At 33.9% G+C, this 23,070-nt stretch overlaps 2 protein-coding genes across 3 annotated transcripts; one reads left to right on the forward strand and one right to left on the reverse strand.

The window, feature by feature from the left end:
• The first annotated feature begins 366 nt into the window (after positions 1-366).
• LOC111397560 (pentatricopeptide repeat-containing protein At4g16390, chloroplastic-like) lies at positions 367-2,770 on the forward strand. The gene has a single exon (XM_023024551.1). It carries the CDS (start codon positions 480-482, stop codon positions 2,580-2,582), a length of 2,103 nt encoding a protein of 700 aa, XP_022880319.1. The 5' UTR covers positions 367-479; the 3' UTR covers positions 2,583-2,770.
• Positions 2,771-4,202: 1,432 nt separating this feature from the next.
• Positions 4,203-9,236, reverse strand: LOC111397562 (microtubule-associated protein 70-5-like). 2 transcript variants are annotated; one of them, XM_023024553.1, is made up of 12 exons: positions 8,477-9,236; positions 8,240-8,348; positions 7,274-7,359; positions 7,109-7,174; positions 6,845-7,015; positions 6,455-6,625; positions 6,231-6,386; positions 5,964-6,110; positions 5,749-5,820; positions 4,837-5,436; positions 4,609-4,751; positions 4,203-4,506 (listed from the first exon to the last, which is right to left on the reverse strand). In XM_023024553.1, the coding sequence occupies exons 2-12, from the start codon at positions 8,334-8,336 to the stop codon at positions 4,500-4,502; spliced, it is 1,716 nt and encodes a 571-aa protein (XP_022880321.1). In that variant the 5' UTR covers positions 8,337-8,348; positions 8,477-9,236; the 3' UTR covers positions 4,203-4,499. The 2 variants fall into 2 exon arrangements, with proteins under 2 accessions (XP_022880321.1, XP_022880320.1); XM_023024552.1 differs by having other exon boundaries at positions 8,240-9,236.
• Between the last annotated feature and the right edge of the window lie 13,834 nt (positions 9,237-23,070).

The following is a 23,070-nucleotide window of genomic DNA, read 5'->3' on the forward strand; positions in this document are numbered from 1 at the left end:
TTTAATCATATATTCATAACTACTACTTATTCATATTCACAAATTTCTTGGAATTCATTACTATTGCATCTTATTAGCCAAATATAAATTTTCTAAAAACTCTATAAATTCAAATGATCAAACATAAATGATATTATGCACTGGTTATATCTAAAGTAGCCATCCTTTCTATTAAATTTTGTATTTGTGTGGAACATGTTCACGGTGGAGCTAATGGTGCAAGGAAAGTGAAAGATAGGGTATTAACATCCTCATTTCTGTGGGATTGAGGACTAACGTGTACCTTGATTATAGATTGGGGACTAACAAAAATTTAAAAGAAACATTTTTTCACTAGATTGTCAAAACATTACACAAGATAAGGCCCCGCCCTCCTCCTTTCACTCTGTCCTCCCTTCACCCTGTCAGTCCTCAGCCACCTGCAAAACCCAGGAAAAACACGCATAGAGAAACGGCAGAGTGAGTTAAAAAGAGCAACAATGGCGTACAATCTCAATGCTTCACGATTTACTTCACTTTCTCATGACCCCAGTCTCTTCTGCAACTCACTCTCTTCCCCATACCTCCTCCAACTCAGTCTCAGACCCAAAAAACCCCTCAATTTTCGCCTCAAACATCATCCCTGGAAACCTCCTTTTCATATCGCCAATGTCTCTTTACAAGAACAAGATCACACCGCAATTTCAGATGATTCACCCAACCCAGATGAAAAAACCAATTCTTCGTCAAAATCCAACATATGGGTCAACCCCAAGAGCCCCAGAGCCTCAAAATTAAGGCAGAAGTCGTATGATTTCAGGTATTCTTCTTTAGTGAAAATTTCGGAATCTTTGGATTCTTGTAACCCCTCAGAAGAAGATACAGTGAATGTATTGGAAAGCTTTGGGACTAAAATTGTGGAACAAGATGCTGTGATTGTATTGAACAACATGTCGAACCCGGAAACTGCTCCGTTGGTGCTTAAGTATTTTCAAGAAAGGTTGAAATTGAGTAAAGAAGTTATTCTGTATAATGTAACTTTGAAAGTTTTTAGGAAATGCAGGGATTTTGATGGGGCAGAAAATTTGTTTAATCAAATGCTTGAAAGAGGAGTTAAGCCTGACAATGTTACTTTCTCGACCATAATTAGCTGTGCTAGGGTGTGTTCTTTGCCTGAAAAGGCTGTTGAATTGTTCGAAAAAATGTCATCTTTTGGGTGTGAGCCGGATGAGGTGACTTACTCGGTGATGATTGATGCATATGGGAAGGCAGGGAATGTGGATATGGCCATGAGTTTGTATGACCGTGCAAGGACTGAGAAATGGCGTGTTGATGTTGTCACCTTCTCAACCTTGGTTAAGATTTACGGGGCATCTGGGAATTTTGATGGGTGCTTGAATGTGTATGAGGAAATGAAGGCACTGGGAGTTAAGCCTAATTTGGGTCTGTATAACAGTTTACTGGATGCTATGGGAAGAGCAAAGAGGCCGTGGAAGGTGAAGAATATCTACAAGGAGATGGTGAACAATATGATCGATCCTAGTTGGGGTACTTATGCCGCGTTGATTAGGGCATATTGCAGGGCTAGGTATGGTGATGATGCACTTAATGTTTATAGGGAGATGAAGGAGAAGGGCATGGAGCTGAGTGTTGTTTTATATAATACTCTTCTGTCAATGTGTGCTGATGTAGGATATACTGATGAAGCTGTTGAGATATTTGAGGATATGAAGAGTTCGGGGACCTGCATGCCAGACAGTTGGACATTTGCTGCTTTGATTACAATTTATTCCTGCAGTGGGAAAGTTGAAGAGGCAGAGGCTACCGTAAATGAAATGGTGGAAGCTGGATTTGAGCCTAACATCTTTGTCTCAACCTCACTCATCCAGTGTTACGGGAAAGCTAACCGAATAGATGATGTTGTGAAGACATTTAATCGGCTACTAGAGCTAGGTATAACTCCAGATGAGCGGTTCTGCGGTTGTCTTCTTAATGTAATGACTCAAGCACCAAAAGAAGAACTTGCTAAGTTGATGAGTTGCATTGAGAGAGCTAACCCGAAGCTTGGTCGTGTGGTCAAACTCCTTGCGGAGGGAGATAATCTTGAAGGAGAAATCTTTAAGAAGGAAGCCGGTGAACTCTTTGATTATATTGGTAATGATGTAAGAAAGGCCTACTGCAATTGTTTAATTGATCTCTGTGTAAATCTTAATCAACTGGAGAGAGCTTGTCAGTTGTTAGAGCTTGGGCTAACACACGGAATATATACTGATATACAGTCTAGAACTCCAACCCAGTGGTCTTTGCACTTGAAAAGCCTCTCTCTAGGGGCAGCTTTAACTGCGCTACACATCTGGATGAATGACTTATCGAGAGCACTCGAAAATGAAGAGGAACTTCCATCGCTGCTTGGGATCAACACAGGGCATGGGAAACATAAATACTCAGAGAAAGGATTGGCAGGTGTTTTTGAATCACATCTGAAGGAGCTAAATGCTCCATTTCACGAGGCACCGGACAAGGTTGGTTGGTTTTTGACGACAAAGGTTGCAGCCACATCGTGGTTGGAGTCTAGACGTTCCCAGGAGGGAGTTGCTGCTTAGATGGATTGCCTAGCCTGTTTGTTCATACAGGACATCTCCTCAATTTTTTGCTCCTCTGGCCTTGTGCAATTATGCATAGTCTAGGATAGAGTAAAATTTTATTTCGTCTCATGGATTAGGCTTTCTACACTGAAAGTTTTTTGTTCGATATCCTACTTAATGAAATTTTTATGCTTGAATTCAGTTCAGTCGCTTGCTTTCTTGTCAGGTCTGTCATTAACTCTTCATTAATATGTTGTCGAGTTGATAGAAAATGTTCGATTATATTGCTCATTAAGATATTGGTGATCTGAAAAATAATAATAATAATAATAATAAGAGGAAAGAATGTCTCACAATCTGTTCACATTAAGGTGAGAACAAATGGGATTGCTAGGAGTCCACTTTTTTTACGTACCTTGTGCACTTTGGGTTCAAGGTTCAATGAAAGTTGCATTACCCATTTGACCTTTAAAAGATTAATAAATATGTGTGTAAAGTCAGCCTCAAAAAGTGCAATTCGGTTCTCTAATAGCATGATATGTATGCTAAATATTCAGTCTGTAAACATGTTTTGTCAACTACAGAGAATGTCAAATATTAAACAAATTGTAGGTGCTCTCCACGTTTGTTTTCTGAGAGGTGATGGCGTAAGCGACCTTATATATGTGTACTTGTCCTAAATTCAATATCAATGCAAAATCGGTAACTTTGCAGCATCTCAGAAGAAAATCAGAGAAAATGGAAGAGAAAAGGAACTCAAGGCGGCAAACGAGAAGGCACAGACTTTTTCGGCTCTGCAAGGCACCTTTTTCCCTGCATGCAAAGCCAGAGTTGCCGCAGCTGACACTACATTGCCGCCTACTGGCCGGTGAGTAAGAATAGTGGTGACTAAGAAGCAGCTGGAGCTGCTGATTATTAGTACAAAAAAGCTCAAATCGAGACAAATAGCACTAAAACACTTTCGTGTTGGAGGCGTGTGTAAGAAATGGCGGCCATATTTAGCTACCATTTTAGAGCTGTAGAATTGTTTGAACAACAAGGTAGGTTTTTTATTTCAGTTTAAATTCGAACATGCCCTGATTTTCCATGAAACTGAACATGTGAACAAACAGGATACGTGTCTACTTATTGAAGACTTTAGAGGTGTTCATTTCTGCTATAATATGTCTAACTACATATTTTTTGGGCAGAAAATGTGAACTTAAAGACCTTCCTTTGCCACAACACAAAATAACGTCGACAAATTTTGTGAGCATACATATGAGCAGGCATTCCATGCCATTTTTTTTTGAATCCGGCAAAAGACTCAACATCTGAAAACTGTCCCCAGTGCCTGACGCTGGGTTTGTGGCAGTAGTAATGCTATTAATCCCCAGCTTTTTTGTGCCCTTCGAAGAATTCTATGGAGAAGGGAAAAAGGGTAGAGTTCTCTCCTGATGAAGTAACCTCCCTCCTCCCAGCAAGACCCCATGATTCTATCTGTATTTTTATGTCAATCATGTCTGAATGAAGAGATTTATACTGCAATAGCTAATAGAATTCAAATTAGTCACTAATTGTTAAGTTGTAGAATATCTGTTTCCCCTTTTAGTGTCCCAAATAAATTTAAGTTTCTTGACTTTGGTCATGGGCTCATTGTTACCACTCCAAACATAAATAATCATTATTTAACAGAATTATTTACAAGACCTTTTCCGTTGAATTGAATATCATCCCTTTAAATCTTAGCTGAAAATATCTCTGAAAATCATCATCTAAGACGCTTGACAATCCCATGTACAAATCAATTGAAAACATTATTTCTGCTAACTTGCATCACTCATATTCTGTGCACATATATATATGGTGTAGAAATCATGAGAATTGGTATGATACACCTACTGATTTCCAAGCTCATTTTCACCTTATCTCGCAAAATGAGTCTCCAGGAGGCATTCAGGACCTGAAACAATAAAAAAGTTAATATTTCCAAAGTGGATATAATCATGCGAATTTGGATCAATGGAGAAGTGCAGGGGTAGCCGAACAGAGACGAAATGCAAACCTTTTTGAGGAGTTCGTTTTTCTTATCTTGTCATTCCCCTTAGCTGATACTAAATCAGTCTCTCTTATTGCAGCTTCTCTCTTTGTTTTCTTAGACTCAATTTGCATGGCTCTCAACAGGGTTTCTACCTTCTTCGCGAGCATCTGGAAATAAAGCAATATACTGGTTTAAGAATGCAAGAAGTACACTGCAGGTGCCTGGGGGTGGGTGGAATTGCTGGTACTTTACCTTGATTTCTTCATCTTTAGCATTCAAAGAGCTTTCTCTAAACTCACAATACTTCCTCAAATTTATAACTTCTTTCTGAAGCCTGTCATACAAAAATCCAGATACTACATCTTTGCTATTGCTGTTAGTACTATCCACATTCTTCGTTTCTCCATTGCTGCCAACTATACATTTTGAGTTCTCCAAATCTCCAATTTCACTGCTGTTTAACTTCTCAAGATTCACAGTAGTATTTTTATTCATCTCTGCATTCTCCTTTTCACTGTCTATGAATTTATTCCGAGAAGCCCACAAACTCTTTTTCTGCAAACTTTCTCCAAAAGGATCTCTCCTTTTCGTACCATCAACTGGCTTCATTTCTAGTTTAGCAGTCGAAGTTTGTTTCTCGTCTCTTGGCATTGATGAGCTTCTGTTCATAGTGGAACCCCTAGGTTGTGATGCAGATCTTTTTCTCATTTTGGTATTACTCGCTAAGATCCCAAAAAAGTGATTGCTCTTTTCAGTTTTTGGGGATCCAACATTTGCATTAGGATTGACTGAGAAACTTGACACATGCTTTAAGCCTTCTTCCAGTGTCTTCAGCCTTAAATTCAACTTATTCTGTAACAAATTGTTTTTAGCATCCTTTTATTCAATCAAGAGTCAATGAGCACAAAAGGTCTTTGAGGTTTGTAGGAAATAGAGTTACAAGTTTTAACCTTGAGTTGTGCTTCAGCCTTGGCCGTTCTCTCTGAAATCGCTAGCTTGTCTCTTAACCGTTGCATCTCTGCCTACAATATATAGATCTAATAATTAGTAAAAAGAACTGGAAACATATTAAAGGATTGTTTTTAGCATCCTTTTATTCAATCAAGAGTCAATGAGCACAAAAGGTCTTTGAGGTTTGTAGGAAATAGAGTTACAAGTTCTAACCTTGAGTTGTGTTTCAGCCTTGGCCGTTCTCTCTGAAATCGCTAGCTTGTCTCTTAACCGTTGCATCTCTGCCTACAATATATAGATCTAATAATTAGTAAAAAGAACTGGAAACATATTAAGATTTTTTTCTGAAAGAGAGTTAATTATTGGTTTTAGATATGCAGATGAGGAAAAGTGTTCAAGCATCTGAGATTGGGACACCGGTCGAATACCTGCAACATCCTTCTCTCTTCCAGCCATTGCTTGACTGGCATTACTTTGTCGTTCTCGTCTTTCCACTCATTAGCCACAACAGTTGCTACTCGGTTTGCTGAAACTTTTATTCTTGCAAGTTCTCTTTCCAGTGTCCTCTTCTCCTCCTGTGAAGTTGCACAGAGATAAGATCAGTTGATATCTACTATGTGTACCTGGTGTTTTGGTAAAATTATTAACTATAAGAGACACAAACAAACATTCAGTAAACATTAAACGAGATCTACATTTAGTTCAGAAATCTGTCGTTTGTAGTCACGAAGTGTGTTGGCTGCTGCTCCTCCAGCAAGAATGGCCTCCTCAAGCTCCTGAATAGTTTGGCTAAGCTTTTCAACCTCTAAAACCTTTTGCCTATTTGTCTTATCAAGTATTTTGTTCTCCTCCTGTGAATGATTTTTTGTTAGAGAACAAATTCATGGATTAACATCATACAATCAGTTCGAAAATTTACCTGGCAGATTTCAATTTGTCTTCTAAGTTCAAAGTTTTGGTTTTGAACCTCCTCTACTACAAGTGCCCTTTCTAGAGCACTTTTCAATATCCTTTCCGCTTCAAGCAATGCTGCTTCTTTCGACTTGGTGAGCCGTTCCAGAGCCCTCTTATTTTCCTGCAGTACTGCAACCTAGAAAGCTCCAAGACAATGATATCAGAGAAAAAAGAGCATGCAGTTTCTATATTATGTGTTTTCCAGCAAAAGATGTGATTCTAATTCCCAGTTTTCTTCCAATATCAAGTATTTTGTACTACCGATTGAGTTGAAGGAGCATCGGAAGATTTCTTTTCAATCATTCATCTCATAATTCACAGGACATAAACTATCTTTTATCATCTGTATACACACCTCGTTCTTATACGTCTTCAGTTCTGCCTCAAGAGGAGCAATAATCGACTCAATAGGAATAGAATCATCATCCTTTTGATTCGCATACACCCTCCTAAGAGTTGCTTCAGCTGCATATTGTGCAGTCAATGCCTGTCTCTTCTCATTTGCAAGTTTAGTAGTTTCAAGATTCTGCAACAATCAGACTCAAATAAATACCTTTGCTGACAATTCAGATGAAGACATGTAAATGTTGTTTCATAAAAGAGACACTACATAACACACCTTCTGTTCAAGAAGGTTTTCGGTGACTCTGAGCTTCTCTTCGAATCTTTTTAACTCACTTCCAAGCTGGAAAAGAGAGAACATGTCATGATGACTATATTCGATATTGCGTTAAAATGAATTCTTTTTATTGTGTTGATTTTTTTATTTTTTTTTTCCAAATACCTCGTCTAGAGCCTTGTCCTTTAAGATTTCCGTTGCTGTCAGTGCTTTGATTTCACTTTGAGCCTTTCCCAGCTCCTGATCCCTCTCTGAAATTGCATTAAAAATTTATCATTCTTTTTACTTTAATTGCAAATTGTCATAGTATAACAAGCTTGTCCTCATCAAATTGAGATTTGGGCGAAAAAGGAATCAATATGATGTTCAATATTCATCAGTGAACCTAAAATCTAATAGGCCTTTCCTTGTCAGGAGAAAAAATGCTGAAGTTAGAAAATATATGTAGTTGGGGATTGTGGCAAATGTAACGATAAGGAGCAACATAGACAAATAACCATCTTGGCACTTCATACCAGATTAAAAGGTTGATGTGGAGTATATTACATCCTTAAAACAAGAAAAACCAGAAACAGAACTCAAGTTGATCAATGAGAAAGAACCTCTTACGAGATACTAGCACGAAGGAAGTAGTAAAAACCAGCTAAGGTCTAAACGACGCCCCCCAAAGGCACCTACATCAATAGCAGGGTGTTCTTACTAGTAATTCTAGACTTACACAGAGCTCTGAAACTCTGTTTTAGATGTTCGGTTAAAGATTGTATTGCTCATTATAACAAGGTAATTTCTCCCTCAAAGTAATAGGTGGATTTTCGACGTAATATGATTCCCTTAACTTCCGTCTATATCCTAAGCTGATGATATTGATCAAAGAAGCTAAAGTTTAACTGGTATCCATAAACAAACAGAGGCATCAACGACGATCAACAAGTGGTAACTCAAGCTTTATCAAGTATATGGTAAATCATTGTGCATGTTTAGATCTTTGATAAAAAAAAATTAATCATACCTACACACGAGGCAGCATGTTGAATCAAATTTAAATAAATCAAATTATTTCTTCTCTTAACAGCTTACGCTATTAAACTAGACGGTTCACCACTTATGATCCATTCGTGGTCAGCCATATACCTTTGAGTTGGTTTTGCAATCTGTTGAGCTCTAAAACAACAGGGTCGGGACGAGAAAGAGAGACTCCTCCTCCTCCAATTTCCTCCAAGCCATGCATTTTCTGGGCTCTCTTTATTACAAAGAAAAGCAATCAGATTTCTCAAGAACGATAACTTATTAGAGACAGGGTTTAAGGTTTACAGGTCTAGTATATGTAGAAGAGAAAAATGAGTAGTGATCCATGGAAAGAGCCCATACTTGTAAGGAAGAGAGGAATGTATTTCCTTGTTTTGAAGCAACCTTGAAAGGAACAAATCAGAAGCCGGCCAAGCCGGCTAGGCAGCCTTCTGTTTCTCATAATTTTGAAATAATAACCGTTGCAGGTTTCATTACACATGGCAATTAATTCATATAATTGTTTCATTAAAAACCCATACAATTTTTTTTCTCTATTTATAATCTTGAAACAATCCCAAGACTCGATATCATATTATATTGGACTACAAAAAGCTCAAACAAGACATCGAATTTCAAGATTAGCATTTTCAAACAGCTCCGGTTCCAAGGAGCCTTGAAAATAGTCGTGATGGTAGGTGAAAGAAAAAAGAAAAAAGAAAAAAAATTATTTCATTGAAGCTTCTCATTTACATGGCCTAATTTATTAAAACTTAACTAGATGGTCTTCCTAAATATGATTATATTCTAAGCCAGAGGTGTCTGCATGATCATCATCTGAAAAGAACTCATTTAGGAGTAAATTAATTGCTTAAGCGTTAAACCCTCCGAAATTAATCAAAATAGGGTTTGAATATGAAACCAAGAAAATGAAATGCTCATATAGAGTAAAATTGTAAAGGGTTCAAATGAAGTGGCTTAAAAGTATATGAAAAATAAAGATTAAGCCAAGATCTTAGCTTGTAAGTATGGATGAAAATCAAGAAAATGAATAATTTTCGGGATTCCAGATAGCTAGTTTTGATGGATATGCCATATGGCAATTTAAATGTTTAGAGGAAATTATATATTTTTGGTGCTTTCTTTTTTATTTGAAACTTGTATTATATTTACAATTAATTTTTAAATAATAAATAATATGAGATAATAGTATAATATTATTAATTGAAATTTTTGGAGAGTTTTTAATATTTTTGGTGATAAGACAAAGGGAAGACTCCATCTCTACCAACACCAAGTAAACAACCCTCATCACAATTGATTATTTTCAATGCAGAAATTGATTAACTTATAGGATTAATGGCAGTATTACTCCTTAATGGAATTGCCACTCAATTGTGTTTAGAAAGTGATATTGAATTATTAGCTTCAATCCAAGCTGTCATCCATAAACGCCGGTTCCTTATCTTTTTGAGTAGTTAGTTTTAGATTTTGGTATGCACTATTAAATTTCATTGAGGTATGATACATAAATACGTAAAATTTGAAGTTTTCTAACGTCTTAACTTTCTCTTTTCTTGTTTAATACCATCTCAATAGGAAATAATGTCGTATCCACTCTATCAAATATTTGGTAAGTAGAATAAAAACGTTAACATAATCGAAGTTCGCAACTTATTACTGTTTAATATTCAAAATTTAAAAAGAAAAAATAATTATTCTCTTCTACACCAAAGGATAATGGACTAGTTTCATCTGATGGTGATGTTGGTAGGAATCTAGGTTAGTTATCCACCAATGAAATCTATTAATGTGTGACTATGTCCATTATCCACTGCACCATGAATTTCATGATTTTTAGGTAAACATTTTCTGACATATTGTGCTAGCTACATAGAAAAGATTAAGAAATGTACTCGAGATATTTGATAATTTAGATTGGAGAGTCTGTTTCCGCAATCATTCTACTAATATATCAAACGTGTTTTAATGTCTTAAATTAGGATTGTCATTGGATTGAATTTTGATTTGAATCCAATCCGACTCAGATGAAATTAATGAAAGATGGATTTAGAATCTCAATCCGATCAAGATTCAAATTCGATAATCCATTAACTAAATGAAGCAAATATAGATGTAGGTCAATTCGATTCGTTAACAACCTGATCTAATTAATAATATAATAAATTTTATATATTATCGCATAATTTATAACACATATAGTTCTTTTTTATTTGAAACTTGTATTATATTTACAATTAATTTTTAAATAATAAATAATATGAGATAATAGTATAATATTATTAATTGAAATTTTTGGAGAGTTTTTAATTTTATGCCAATCAAAATAAGATAAAAACATAATTAATTTATTTTTATAAATTAAACAACTAAAGAGGCCAACATCCGGAGTTAATTTCATTGTTTCCAACTTCCGACCTCTCACATCGGATACCCACTAGAATATCATAGGATTTGTAATCTACAAATAGATGGGCCAAAAATTAAGTAAAAAGTTATATGGGCCTTTTAATTCTAGGGTTTAGAAGTTGAGTAATATAACATTTTTACCTAATTTCTCAATTTCTGATCGGATTATCGGGTTGAATATCTGATAATGTAGCAAATGGATATGAATTTAACAATTAAATATCCATTAAATTATCGGATTGGATTGGATCAAATAATTATTCTTATCGAATCGAATATGGACAAGTCCAGTCTATATCCGATCCATTTACAGTTCTATCTCAAACTGTATTTGGTAGACAGTGTAAGAAAAGTACCATAAAATGCTTAGGCCTAAGCATAAACCACATGAAAATCGAATCGTACTAACTTGATACAAACTCATACGCACTTCTAAACATGACCCTATTTGACGATTAAATTATAACATTGCTGATTTTCTAAAGCCAATTATAAAGTACCTTAAAGAGATAATAAAGCTAGTGGGAGCGCATGACTTATGAAGAAGTTAAGTGGGCATTAGTCCTAATCACATCATTCTAGTTAGACCAACAATCAATGAAATTGAAAACATTTTAAGACTCTATTTGGTCCTCCAAATTATAATATATTATGAAATTAATCCATAAAAGATGATTATTTCTTTTACTATGGTTCTTTTGTGGCTACTCAAATTTTTTTTTTCTTTTATTGTTCACTACGATACGTATTTAACTCACATGTGCAGTTGTGACTTATTTATATACTTGTTCGTTGCTGTTCAAGTTTAGATAATTATAGATAAAATACAAGTGTAAATTAAATCTTGCTCGTAAAACTATGTTTGCAAGTCCTTAGTTTGAGACATTGAGCGTGTTTATTAGGGACTGAGCTATTTTCTCACTGGCGGACGGGTGGAGGTCTTGGTGGGAGTCGGAACCCCACTTTATGCAGATTATTTTTTATTTTATTTTATTTCAATAATATAAACTTAATTGGGCCCAATTCTCTCCCACACCAAAATTTTCAACAGTATTGGAAAATTTGATAATTAAGAGATTAAATATAACTCATTTCAAAACTAAGAAATTATTTCATTGAAGCTTCTCATTTACATGGCCTAATTTATTAAAACTTAACTAGATGGTCTTCCTAAATATGATTATATTCTAAGCCAGAGGTGTCTGCATGATCATCATCTGAAAAGAACTCATTTAGGAGTAAATTAATTGCTTAAGCGTTAAACCCTCCGAAATTAATCAAAATAGGGTTTGAATATGAAACCAAGAAAATGAAATGCTCATATAGAGTAAAATTGTAAAGGGTTCAAATGAAGTGGCTTAAAAGTATATGAAAAATAAAGATTAAGCCAAGATCTTAGCTTGTAAGTATGGATGAAAATCAAGAAAATGAATAATTTTCGGGATTCCAGATAGCTAGTTTTGATGGATATGCCATATGGCAATTTAAATGTTTAGAGGAAATTATATATTTTTGGTGCTACGACAAAGGGAAGACTCCATCTCTACCAACACCAAGTAAACAACCCTCATCACAATTGATTATTTTCAATGCAGAAATTGATTAACTTATAGGATTAATGGCAGTATTACTCCTTAATGGAATTGCCACTCAATTGTGTTTAGAAAGTGATATTGAATTATTAGCTTCAATCCAAGCTGTCATCCATAAACGCCGGTTCCTTATCTTTTTGAGTAGTTAGTTTTAGATTTTGGTATGCACTATTAAATTTCATTGAGGTATGATACATAAATACGTAAAATTTGAAGTTTTCTAACGTCTTAACTTTCTCTTTTCTTGTTTAATACCATCTCAATAGGAAATAATGTCGTATCCACTCTATCAAATATTTGGTAAGTAGAATAAAAACGTAACATAATCGAAGTTCGCAACTTATTACTGTTTAATATTCAAAATTTAAAAAGAAAAAATAATTATTCTCTTCTACACCAAAGGATAATGGACAAGTTTCATCTGATGGTGATGTTGGTAGGAATCTAGGTTAGTTATCCACCAATGAAATCTATTAATGTGTGTCTGTGTCCATTATCCACTGCACCAAGAATTTCATGATTTTTAAGTAAACATTTTCTGTAATATTGTGCTAGCTACATAGAAAAGATTAAGAAATGTACTCGAGATATTTGATAATTTAGATTGGAGAGTTTGTTTCCGCAATCATTCTACTAATATATCAAACGTGTTTTAATGTCTTAAATTAGAATTGTCATTGGATTGAATTTTGATTTGAATCCAATCCGACTCAGATGAAATTAATGAAAGATGGATTTAGAGTCTCAATCCGATAATCCGATCAAGATTCAAATTCGATAATCCGTTAACTAAATGAAGCAAATATAGATGTAGGTCAATTCGATTCGTTAACAACCTGATCTAATTAATAATATAATAAATTTTATATATTATCGCATAATTTATAACACATATATTTCTTTTTTATTTGAAACTTGTATTATATTTACAATTAATTTTTAAATAATAAATAATATGAGATAATAGTATAATATTATTAATTGAAATTTTTGGAGAGTTTTTAATTTTATGCCAATCAAAATAAGATAAAAACATAATTAATTTATTTTTATAAATTAAACAACTAAAGAGGCCAACATCCGGAGTTACTTTCATTGTTTCCAACTTCCGACCTCTCACATCGGATACCCACTAGAATATCATAGGATTTGTAATCTACAAATAGTTGGACCAAAAATTGAGTAAAAAGTTATATGGGCCTTTTAATTCTAGGGTTTAGAAGTTGACTAATATAACATTTTTACCTAATTTCTCAATTTCTGATCAGATTATTGGATTGAATATTTGATAATGTAGCAAATCGATATGAATTTAACAATTAAATATCCATTAAATTATCAGATTGGATTGGATCAAATAATTATTCTTATCGAATCGAATATGGACAAGTCCGGTCTATATCCGATCCATTTACAGTTCTATCTCAAACTGTATTTGGTAGACAGTGTAAGAAAAGTACCATAAAATGCATAGGCCTAAGCATAAACCACATGAAAATCGAATCGTACTAACTTGATACAAACTCATACGCACTTCTAAACATGACCCTATTTGACGATTAAATTATAACATTGCTGATTTTCTAAAGCCAATTATAAAGTACCTTAAAGAGATAATAAAGCTAGTGGGAGCGCATGACTTATGAAGAAGTTAAGTGGGCATTAGTCCTAATCACATCATTCTAGTTAGACCAACAATCAATGAAATTGAAAACATTTTAAGACTCTATTTGGTCCTCCAAATTATAATATATTATGAAATTAATCCATAAAAGATGATTATTTCTTTTACTATGGTTCTTTTGTGGCTACTCAAATTTTTTTTTTCTTTTATTGTTCACTACGATACGTATTTAACTCACATGTGCAGTTGTGACTTATTTATATACTTGTTCGTTGCTGTTCAAGTTTAGATAATTATAGATAAAATACAAGTGTAAATTAAATCTTGCTCGTAAAACTATGTTTGCAAGTCCTTAGTTTGAGACATTGAGCGTGTTTATTAGGGACTGAGCTATTTTCTCACTGGCGGACGGGTGGAGGTCTTGGTGGGAGTCGGAACCCCACTTTATGCAGATTATTTTTTATTTTATTTTATTTCAATAATATAAACTTAATTGGGCCCAATTCTCTCCCACACCAAAATTTTCAACAGTATTGGAAAATTTGATAATTAAGAGATTAAATATAACTCATTTCAAAACTAAGAAATGAGAAATATGTATGTTTCCTTTTTAAGTAATCCAATGCTCATGATAAAAAACAATGTCTTTACATGGGTTTTTTTGGCTTAATTAGAGAAGATTAAAATCTAGATTTGCTTTTTAACTACTGTGTTCCGCGTGAAGTTATACTTTTTAACCATAATAAAGTAATATTGTGTTCAATTTTATTTGTTCTCATTTTCATTTCCCATTCAATTCGAGTTTCACCTTTATATTTAATTCTCATTTCATGATTGTGAGTTTAAGAGGTGTGACAGTTTTTTAGCACGGATTTTGTCGATAAAAAAAGAAAGTTCTCAAAGTGTAGTATTTTGGTTCAGGTCCTACTTATCATGTAAGCAACATATTTATTCACTTGTTGGACATGATTGAGAGATCTTGCTTGTTTTTCACTTGGAGTCAGATGTTTTTATCGAAACAAATATCATGTAGGCAAATTAAGAAATTTGTCTAGCTCCCAACAATAGTATCAAGTCATGGGGCCATTTAGAGTGCTAGAGCACACTGACGTCAAAAACGACTCGGAGAAAAAAATTGGTTAAAGATCAACTCCATCGAGTATGGTATCTAGTCACGTCAATCAAAACTATCCAAAAGTATAGCAAACTTTGCAACTACTTGGAGGTAGATATGAAGAGCATCACTAATAGTATACCTATTAAAAAAAAGGTATGTAATCTTCGTGGCATGTATTAGTTGTCATTGTAGACGATATTTAATTATTAGTAGGTGTAGCAAGTTCATTTTCCATGAGTCAATGGATTTATTAGAATTAATTTAATTTTAAGTGATTATATTTTTATATTGGAGTATAAAATATTTTTATGGAAAATCTTCTCTGTGAAATTTATCATTTTTTTTTTTTTTACAAATAGATGATCAGGAATTAAAAAAAAAAAAATGACAAAGTTTCGACTACTTTTCGTTAGGGCAGAGAATATTGAGAAAAAATTCCTAAAATAAAGGTATATCTTCTTTGAAGGAAAATAAGCTAAAATGTCAAACAATTCGCAAGGAAAGAATTACAAGCCTATATGAATGAGAGATTCTATATGATTATAATAATTTTTTATATAATGAAATATTTCTATCTTTGACGGTTCAAATTTTGCTTTTTTTTCTCTATATATAAATATATATTTTATTTTTCTTTTTCTTTTTCATTATGTTTTTTTTTCATGAACAAAGACCGGATACACAAATTAAGGAATTGATTCGGACCTGAATTTAATGAGAGATGTTGAATTTTCTTGATGAACCACATATTTTTTGGTTGTTCATATTTCTCAATTTTAAAAAACAAAAAAAAAAAAAAAAAAAAAAAAAAGAAACTCAAAACCATGTATGCAACCATAAAATATACGTTACCTGAGAGTCGTGTTTTCTAATTTCAAGCTAAGTTTAAAAAGAGAATATTAACTAATGAACCAATTAAGGTGGGAAAGCACATTTGCAAGTGTCTTTATGTAGTTCAAAATTTAATTTCTCAAAAAATAAATCTTATTAGTGAAATAACTTCAAGAAATACACTTAAGGAATGAAAAAAAATGGAGAAAATTACGTGGAACCATTTTTAAGTTTTGATTTCATTAGTCAGGCATTAATCATTTTTTTTTTCAAGACTAGGTGTCATGAATGTAAATGCTCCTTATAATCAGATTATGTTACAATCAAACATAATAATAAGTTACAATCTCACAATTTATAGGTCGCAATAATTTATGAGAATGTATCACGGTCACATACCGTTAGATCACTGTCACATGCCACCTGATTTTTGAAAATTTATTATAAGTTTGTTAATTTTGCAATTGTATTTTTAAACAATCGTAGTTATGAGTTTTTTTCCGGTAGGCCTGATCCAACACGGGTTGTACCGGTTCATATCACTTTAAGCATGTCGATAAAAAGGGTCGGGTCTAGCTATTTTATGACGAATTAAAACTAGACACCACGTTGAGGATGTCAAGGAAGCCATTCCATTACAAGGGAGGAATAGATTAGGGAACAAGGTGATGCAAAGCAGCTAAACACGCTGAGCAAAAGAATCTTTGCCAAATAAGTAATTCATTCTTTCTCATGTTTAAAAACCTCCAAAACTTGTGTTTCAAACTCAAGGAGACATAGGCCAGCCATGGATCTCTTTGACAAGCTTTTGCAGTACAGAGTTCTCTTCATTGCAGCAATAGCTATATCATTAATCTCAGCATTTCCCTTTACAAGCATTCTCTCTTACTTTTTGCCACTTTTCCTCTCCACAACTGTGTTATTGGTGGCAATAATTGTCATTGGCCAAATATCACCATTCCCACCTGAATTTTGGTGTGATGAAGAAGGCGAAGGATTCTTGGAATACGTTGCAGGACGCCCTGAAGTGCTGGAAGATTATGAATGACCAACATAATATTATTGGGTTTGGAGATTTTATATTTCAAGCTGGCTTGATTTAAAGTAATTTGGATTGATCCATCTCCATGTATATATTCTATAGTTCAAATCTCATCGTATGATATGTGCAATAATATGTACATGTTTATTTGTTTAGGCATTTATGGATTGTAACTGGTGAAAAAATTGCAGCTTATTGCTGTTAATCTTGGAAAGGGGCACGGCGCAGAAAAAGATGTTCTTTTTTCCCCCTTTTGGAACTTTCAAATAATATAAAAACCACATCTTAGTTATGAATGCTTGGACCTACCATGGGCAGAAATATTGAAGTACGATTTAGGAAAACGGCTGAACCTGACATCTCATGAGCCAAAAAACATTAGAGCAGCACAGTGGGGACCTAAATAGACAAGGTCCGTAGCAAACGAGACCCAACCAATATTATGGCATATGATAACAAGGGTTCGAACCCCAATAAATATCGAACCCTTACTATATGTCCTTGTTTGATGAGAATTAAAATCAAATTTTTAATAGATTTTGATAAAAATTGATGAAATGTATAATTGAAAAGTTACGGGACTTGTAAAATATTTGATTAAAATTGATTATTGACTTTCATAAAATTAAAATCTAAATTTTAATGTCTACCAAGCAAGGACGAATAATGCTATCTAGCCTCCACATTATCAGTTGCCTGGCAATAGGAAATTCCCTTCAATGAGGGCTGCACATGATGTGGATCCAATATTGGCTTGAAAAAATTGCAGTTTTTGTCTTTGATAGTTGTGAAATATAAAAAATTTTATTCCGTTCCCAAGCTTTCAATTATCCCTACTTGGTGATGATTAATATTAAACTTTTAGTAGATTTTTATAGAAGTCAATGTTCTAACACCTAGACTCAAAACGCGGCGAAAATGCCAAGTCAAGTGGTTTGCAACTTAGTTAGCGGTCAGTGGTTGCCATTGACCACTAATGCGTGCCTAGACATGATTATGTGTGGCTAGGAAGACATTTTTATCCTTTTTCTTAAATTTTTTTTAAAGTTAAAACCCGATTTAACACAGTAGCTTGAAGCTTTGAATAAAGGAAAACTCCCAAAAAAAATTTATTTATTTACTATTAAATATTTATATTTGAAACTTATCTTTTTGTTGAAAACTTTAAAAAAATTTATATAGTTTCTATAAATTTGTTTGAGATGTTTGATAGATATTATTTTTAATTATTAAATGATTCTCTGATGGATTAAAAATTAAAGTAATATTAAAATAAATAAATAAAAACTGTTTTACATTTTTTATGTTTATGCCTCGCCTAAGTTTGCCCAACTCATATTTTGGCTTTCATGCATCGCCACATATTACGCCTTTTAGAATATTGATAGAAGTTAATGAAATGTGATTGAAAAGTCGTGGAATCCATAAAATATGTGATCAAAATTAATTGTTAATTTTGACTTAGATTAAAATTTAATCAGTACCAAACACGGGCATGTAAAAATTAGTCATTGTTTTCGTTAAACGATGGATTTGTCCTCCTTTTCAATTGAAAAAAGAATACAATATAAAATAATAAAAATTATAAATGAAATTCTATAACTTTTAAAAAAGTATAAGTCTCAATTAAAACAAATAAATACATATTTACATGCAAAAATATTTTTTAAAATTAACCTCAACCCAACCCCACTTCATCCCCACCTCGACCAAACACCTTGAAGAGAAAAATTGAGAGGTAATTTGCAAGCCTCGACACGGTTTGGTTTAGATCAGTTTCGACCTCAACCTTAAACCAAATTCAAATTAGTCGATTTTGTTGGATTTCAACACAATTCAAACCACTCTAACTCTTAAACTAAATTGACCCAAACCAAATCAGTTTGGTTTAGTCTAGTTCGATTAGTCGTTTTACACTTTTAGTCCAAATTTTATTATTATTATTATTATTATTATTATTATTATTATTATTTATTTATTTATTTATTTATTTAATGAAAAAAATGTCTTGGATCTAAAGTAACAATCATAATGAGATTCATCGAAGTAGCAATATCAAATGTCAGCAGAAAATAGCACACAAAGTTCATATTCAATTCATAAGCTAAGCATTTGATAGACGCTTTACCCCACTTACTACAAATGTTGAAAACAAGTTAACGAGATAGTTTTATATATTGATCAGTTAAAAGTGCAATCAGACTGAGCAGAGCAACAATTCAAAAGAATCAACAATATTGAAATTGGAGACAAAGGACTGCTTGCAGATATCAAAAGTTCTATAAATTAAAAATATTAGCTCCCGTTTGGCCTCCATTAATTCTCTTTCTATTACATTTCATTTTTCCCTCTCTTATTTTCAACTACACAATCTTCCATAAAATAATATTATATATAAATAAAAAACTTTTCATTTTTTCTCAACCCATCATTTTTCAAAAAAACACTATTTCATCCATTTTCATTTTCACAAAATCAGGGCCAAACGGGGCTTTCTTCATAACCCGATGCTTCTGTAGACATATGGACAATTTCAGAAAGCCGAAGGTAGTGCACCAAATTTAATTAAACGAGATGGTTTAAGTTGGTTAACCGTTGGGTTGGAGTCTTAACTCATAATTAATCCAACCCGACGTAGTAGTGGTTAAATATTAAATGAATCGAACCAATTTGCTATTTCAAACCAACCCAAACCGACCCGAGTCGGTTCTGTTCGAAATTTTTTGCCTAAACCAAGTAATCTCTGTGCTTATATAACGTTTTCTTATGGAAGAATTAGAGTTTTATGATTGAAATTTGATGGGTTTTTGTTAATTATCTAATAAGTTTCAAAATCAAGATTCTTGTTGTTAAATGTGTAAAATTTACAGAGATTGGGGCAAACTGTATGGAAAAATGGAAGCTTTGGAACGATTAAGGGAGTTAATAGCATGGTGTTTAGTGAAAATGAAAATCTTTAATTAAATTATTAAATAGAGGTGCTGTGACAAGTGTATTTTATATACTTATCTCAATCATTGAACTATAGCAATTAAGATTATTTTAATTGAATTGAGGCTTATTTTTGATATATTACGTTTGTTAGATGCATCTCAATGAAAAACGATGAGAGAGAACAAAATGAACAAAATTGGCCAAAATGGATTGAATTCAAAGTTTAGGGACTAAATCATAAAGTGTTGATGGTTGATTCATACTTAATATTGATGATTGGAGAAGGTATGGAGTCAATTAAATGGAATTGAAAGATAGAGGACCAAGAAGGTATCAAAAGGAGCTAAAATGAATGAAGAACGAAATTGAAGGAGAATATGCAACTAAAGGAAATTTTTTATAACAGTGCACGCACAGAGGCCAATTCTTGTGCGTGCTTCACCTTACGGTCAATTTATCAAGAGCAAAATTAATGAACAGTGCGCGCGGGGGCCATTTCTAAGCCTAAATGGCCCAACGTCATTTTTTGACCTAAACTCTTATGGAAATCAAATTTAACCTACAAAGGACAGCTAGAATGGGGAACCACGTAATATACATATTTTTCACCACAAGAAAGAGATTAGCACAGGATTCAAAGTTGATTAACACTAGAGATTGAAAATTCATAGTCAGGATTGAAGATTAATGAAGTAAAAATTGATTTTTCTCTTTTCAATCATTGTTTTCAATTTCGGGTGATGTTTATCCAAATCATTTAGTGTGATTAAATACATGCTAGGCTAAATCTTTTCATGTATTGGATGAGATGAGCCTTACTGTTTATTTATTTTAATTCAAGATTAGTAGTTTAGTTTAATTCTTGTGTTTCTTAATTAATTTTGCATAACCTATTGTATTATTTAATTGATTGGCCATCGATTAGATAATTAGTTGATTGTTATAGTGTTGAAAGACTTACAATAAATTTAGAACACTACAAAATTAACATATGTGAAATAGATATCATTAAAAACATTTATCACGTATGCAATCATACAGATAATCTAAATTTTAATGTATTCTAATCATTCAAATTCGGGTTAGGAATAAGTCGTAGTTATGATAAAATTAATTTGTCTTGAAAATGAAAGTTAAATACATTAGCTTCATCTACAAATCAAGAATTGAAATAAATAACAATAGGCGGAGTAGAAATTCAATACAATTATCCATAATTTAATAAAAAACCAACTTTTATTACTTTCTTAGATTAATTTAGCAAAAATCAAATCAAAATCTCTCTTTGATTTTACATCATTCGAATTTCATAGATAACTAGTCAACTTGAATTGAAATTTATTTCTCGTGGAATGATACTTTCAAGAAATATTCATTGGGAGAATATTATGAGAATCATGTTAACTTTCCTAGGACACCATCATACAATCAAGATGAAGAAGCAAATTCTATGGTAAACACACACTATCAAACTGGTGGATCATAGTCTGTAAAGGTTTACAATGTTTCTGCTGGGAAAACATCTCCCAAAGATTGCTCAAAGATCAAACAAAGTTGACAATATGAAAAATTCCAAACCACTTGAAGAACAAGAAAATGGAGAATAAATGATTTCACTGGAATAAATGAAGATCAATGTATTTGGATTACTTGAACAAACCTCAAGTTAATCCCCAAGAAAGAAAATAGTTTTGAATTTATACCCAAGATGAACAACCTCTATCTTGTAAAATTCTATCCAAGCTTTCTCTCAATTTTCTTTCTAAAATTGGGCTCAAGCACTTATCTTGAATGAAAGGGCAAAAACCGGAAGTATAATTAAGCAGAAACTGGGCGCCCAGGCGCCCACTCCAGCGCCTAGGCGCTGCATCTTCTCAGCTTCTCTTCCTGTTTCTTTTCAGCTTCTCTTCTCACAATTCTCCACCTCGTACATCATTTGATAGACCTCAAATTTTGGACGAACACAAGAAGAAGAAGCAAGCACCAAAAGAACTCGGATGCACCATTCAAACCATGATTGCCTACGTACCCAAAACTCGGGATCAAGCCTCCGTAGTTCACCTCCACATTCATAAACTCTCCACCTCATTTCAACCCCGCCCCGAAGGGCCACGCCTACTCGAGCATATCAACACGGACTAATGTGAAGCAAGTCTAAGCAATGTTGAAACTTGCTACCCGTTACCACTTTGGTTAACATGTCAGCTGGGTTCTCATTTGTGTCTACCTTCAAGAGTGAAATATCACCTTCCTCTATAACATCACGTACAAAATGATACCTGACGTCAATATGCTTGGTTTGAGCATGATGAACCTGATTTTTAGCCAAGTGAATTGCACTCTAGCTATCACACCACAAGTCCACACAATCCTGCTCAATCCCCAAATCATCTAGAAGACCCCATAACCACAATGCTTCCTTCACTCCCTCTGCCATGGCCATATACTCGGCCTCTGTAGTAGAAAGAGCAATTGTAGCCTGTAACATCGATCGCCAACTAACTGGGGCACCGTGTATGCAAAACACATATCCAGTAGTAGATCGTCATCTATCTAGATCACCTGCATAATCCGAGTCCACGAACCCACTTATATGACATGCATCTCCACCAAAACATAAACCCGTATCCGCGGTACCTTTTAAGTACCTCAGGATCCACTTCACAGCTTTCCAGTGTACCTTCCTCGGATTCGTCATGAATCTACTGACCACACTAACCGCCTGTGAAATATCTGGGCGTGTACATACCATGGCATACATCAAACTGCCAACTCCACTAGCATAAGGTACACGATCCATGCGTACCTTTTCTTCCACTGTAGTAGGAGATTGTTTACCAGAGAGCCTGAAATGTGGAGCCAATGGAGTCACCACCGACTTTGCACCTTGCAACCCGAACCTAGCAATAACCCGCTCAATGTAGCCTTTCTGACTCAAGAACATTTGCCGGTTCGTCCTATCTCTTCTAATCTCCATACCCAGTATTTTCCTAGCAGCCCCCATATCTTTCATCTCAAACTCTTTACCAAGTTGAGATTTCAACCTATCTATCTCCACCTTGCTTTTCGAAGCGATAAGCATGTCATCCACATACAATAGAAGATAGATATAGTTACCTCCCCAAAGTTTCCGAATATAAACACAACAGTCATACTCACTTCTGGAAAAATCATGCTTTAGCATGAAGGAGTCAAATCGCTTGTACCACTGTCAAGGAGATTGCTTCAATCCATATAGTGATTTTCTCAAGCGACATACCTGACGTTCCTTATCCTCAACCTTGTAGCCTTCTGGTTGATGCATATAGATCTCCTCATCCAAGTCCCCGTGCAAGAAGGCAGTTTTGACATCGAGTTGTTCCAGCTCAAGATCATGATGAGCAACAA

The sequence above is a fragment of the Olea europaea genome, chromosome 7 (genome assembly GCF_002742605.1).
Source record: "Olea europaea var. sylvestris chromosome 7, O_europaea_v1, whole genome shotgun sequence".
In the NCBI taxonomy this organism is placed as follows: Eukaryota; Viridiplantae; Streptophyta; class Magnoliopsida; order Lamiales; family Oleaceae; genus Olea; species Olea europaea.

Bases quoted from the DNA above. Each gene is read 5' to 3' on its own strand.
- LOC111397560 (XM_023024551.1), top strand. From the start codon at position 480: ATGGCGTACAATCTCAATGCTTCACGATTTACTTCACTTTCTCATGAC.
- LOC111397562 (XM_023024553.1), bottom strand. From the start codon at position 8,336: ATGCATGGCTTGGAGGAAATTGGAGGAGGAGGAGTCTCTCTTTCTCGT. The intron at 7,175-7,273 runs GTATTTGGAAAA...TCTCTTTTCCAG, and splicing joins AGGACAAGGCTCTAGACGAG to CTTGGAAGTGAGTTAAAAAG. The intron at 5,821-5,963 runs GTATTCGACCGG...TATATATTGTAG, and splicing joins AAGAGAGAAGGATGTTGCAG to GCAGAGATGCAACGGTTAAG.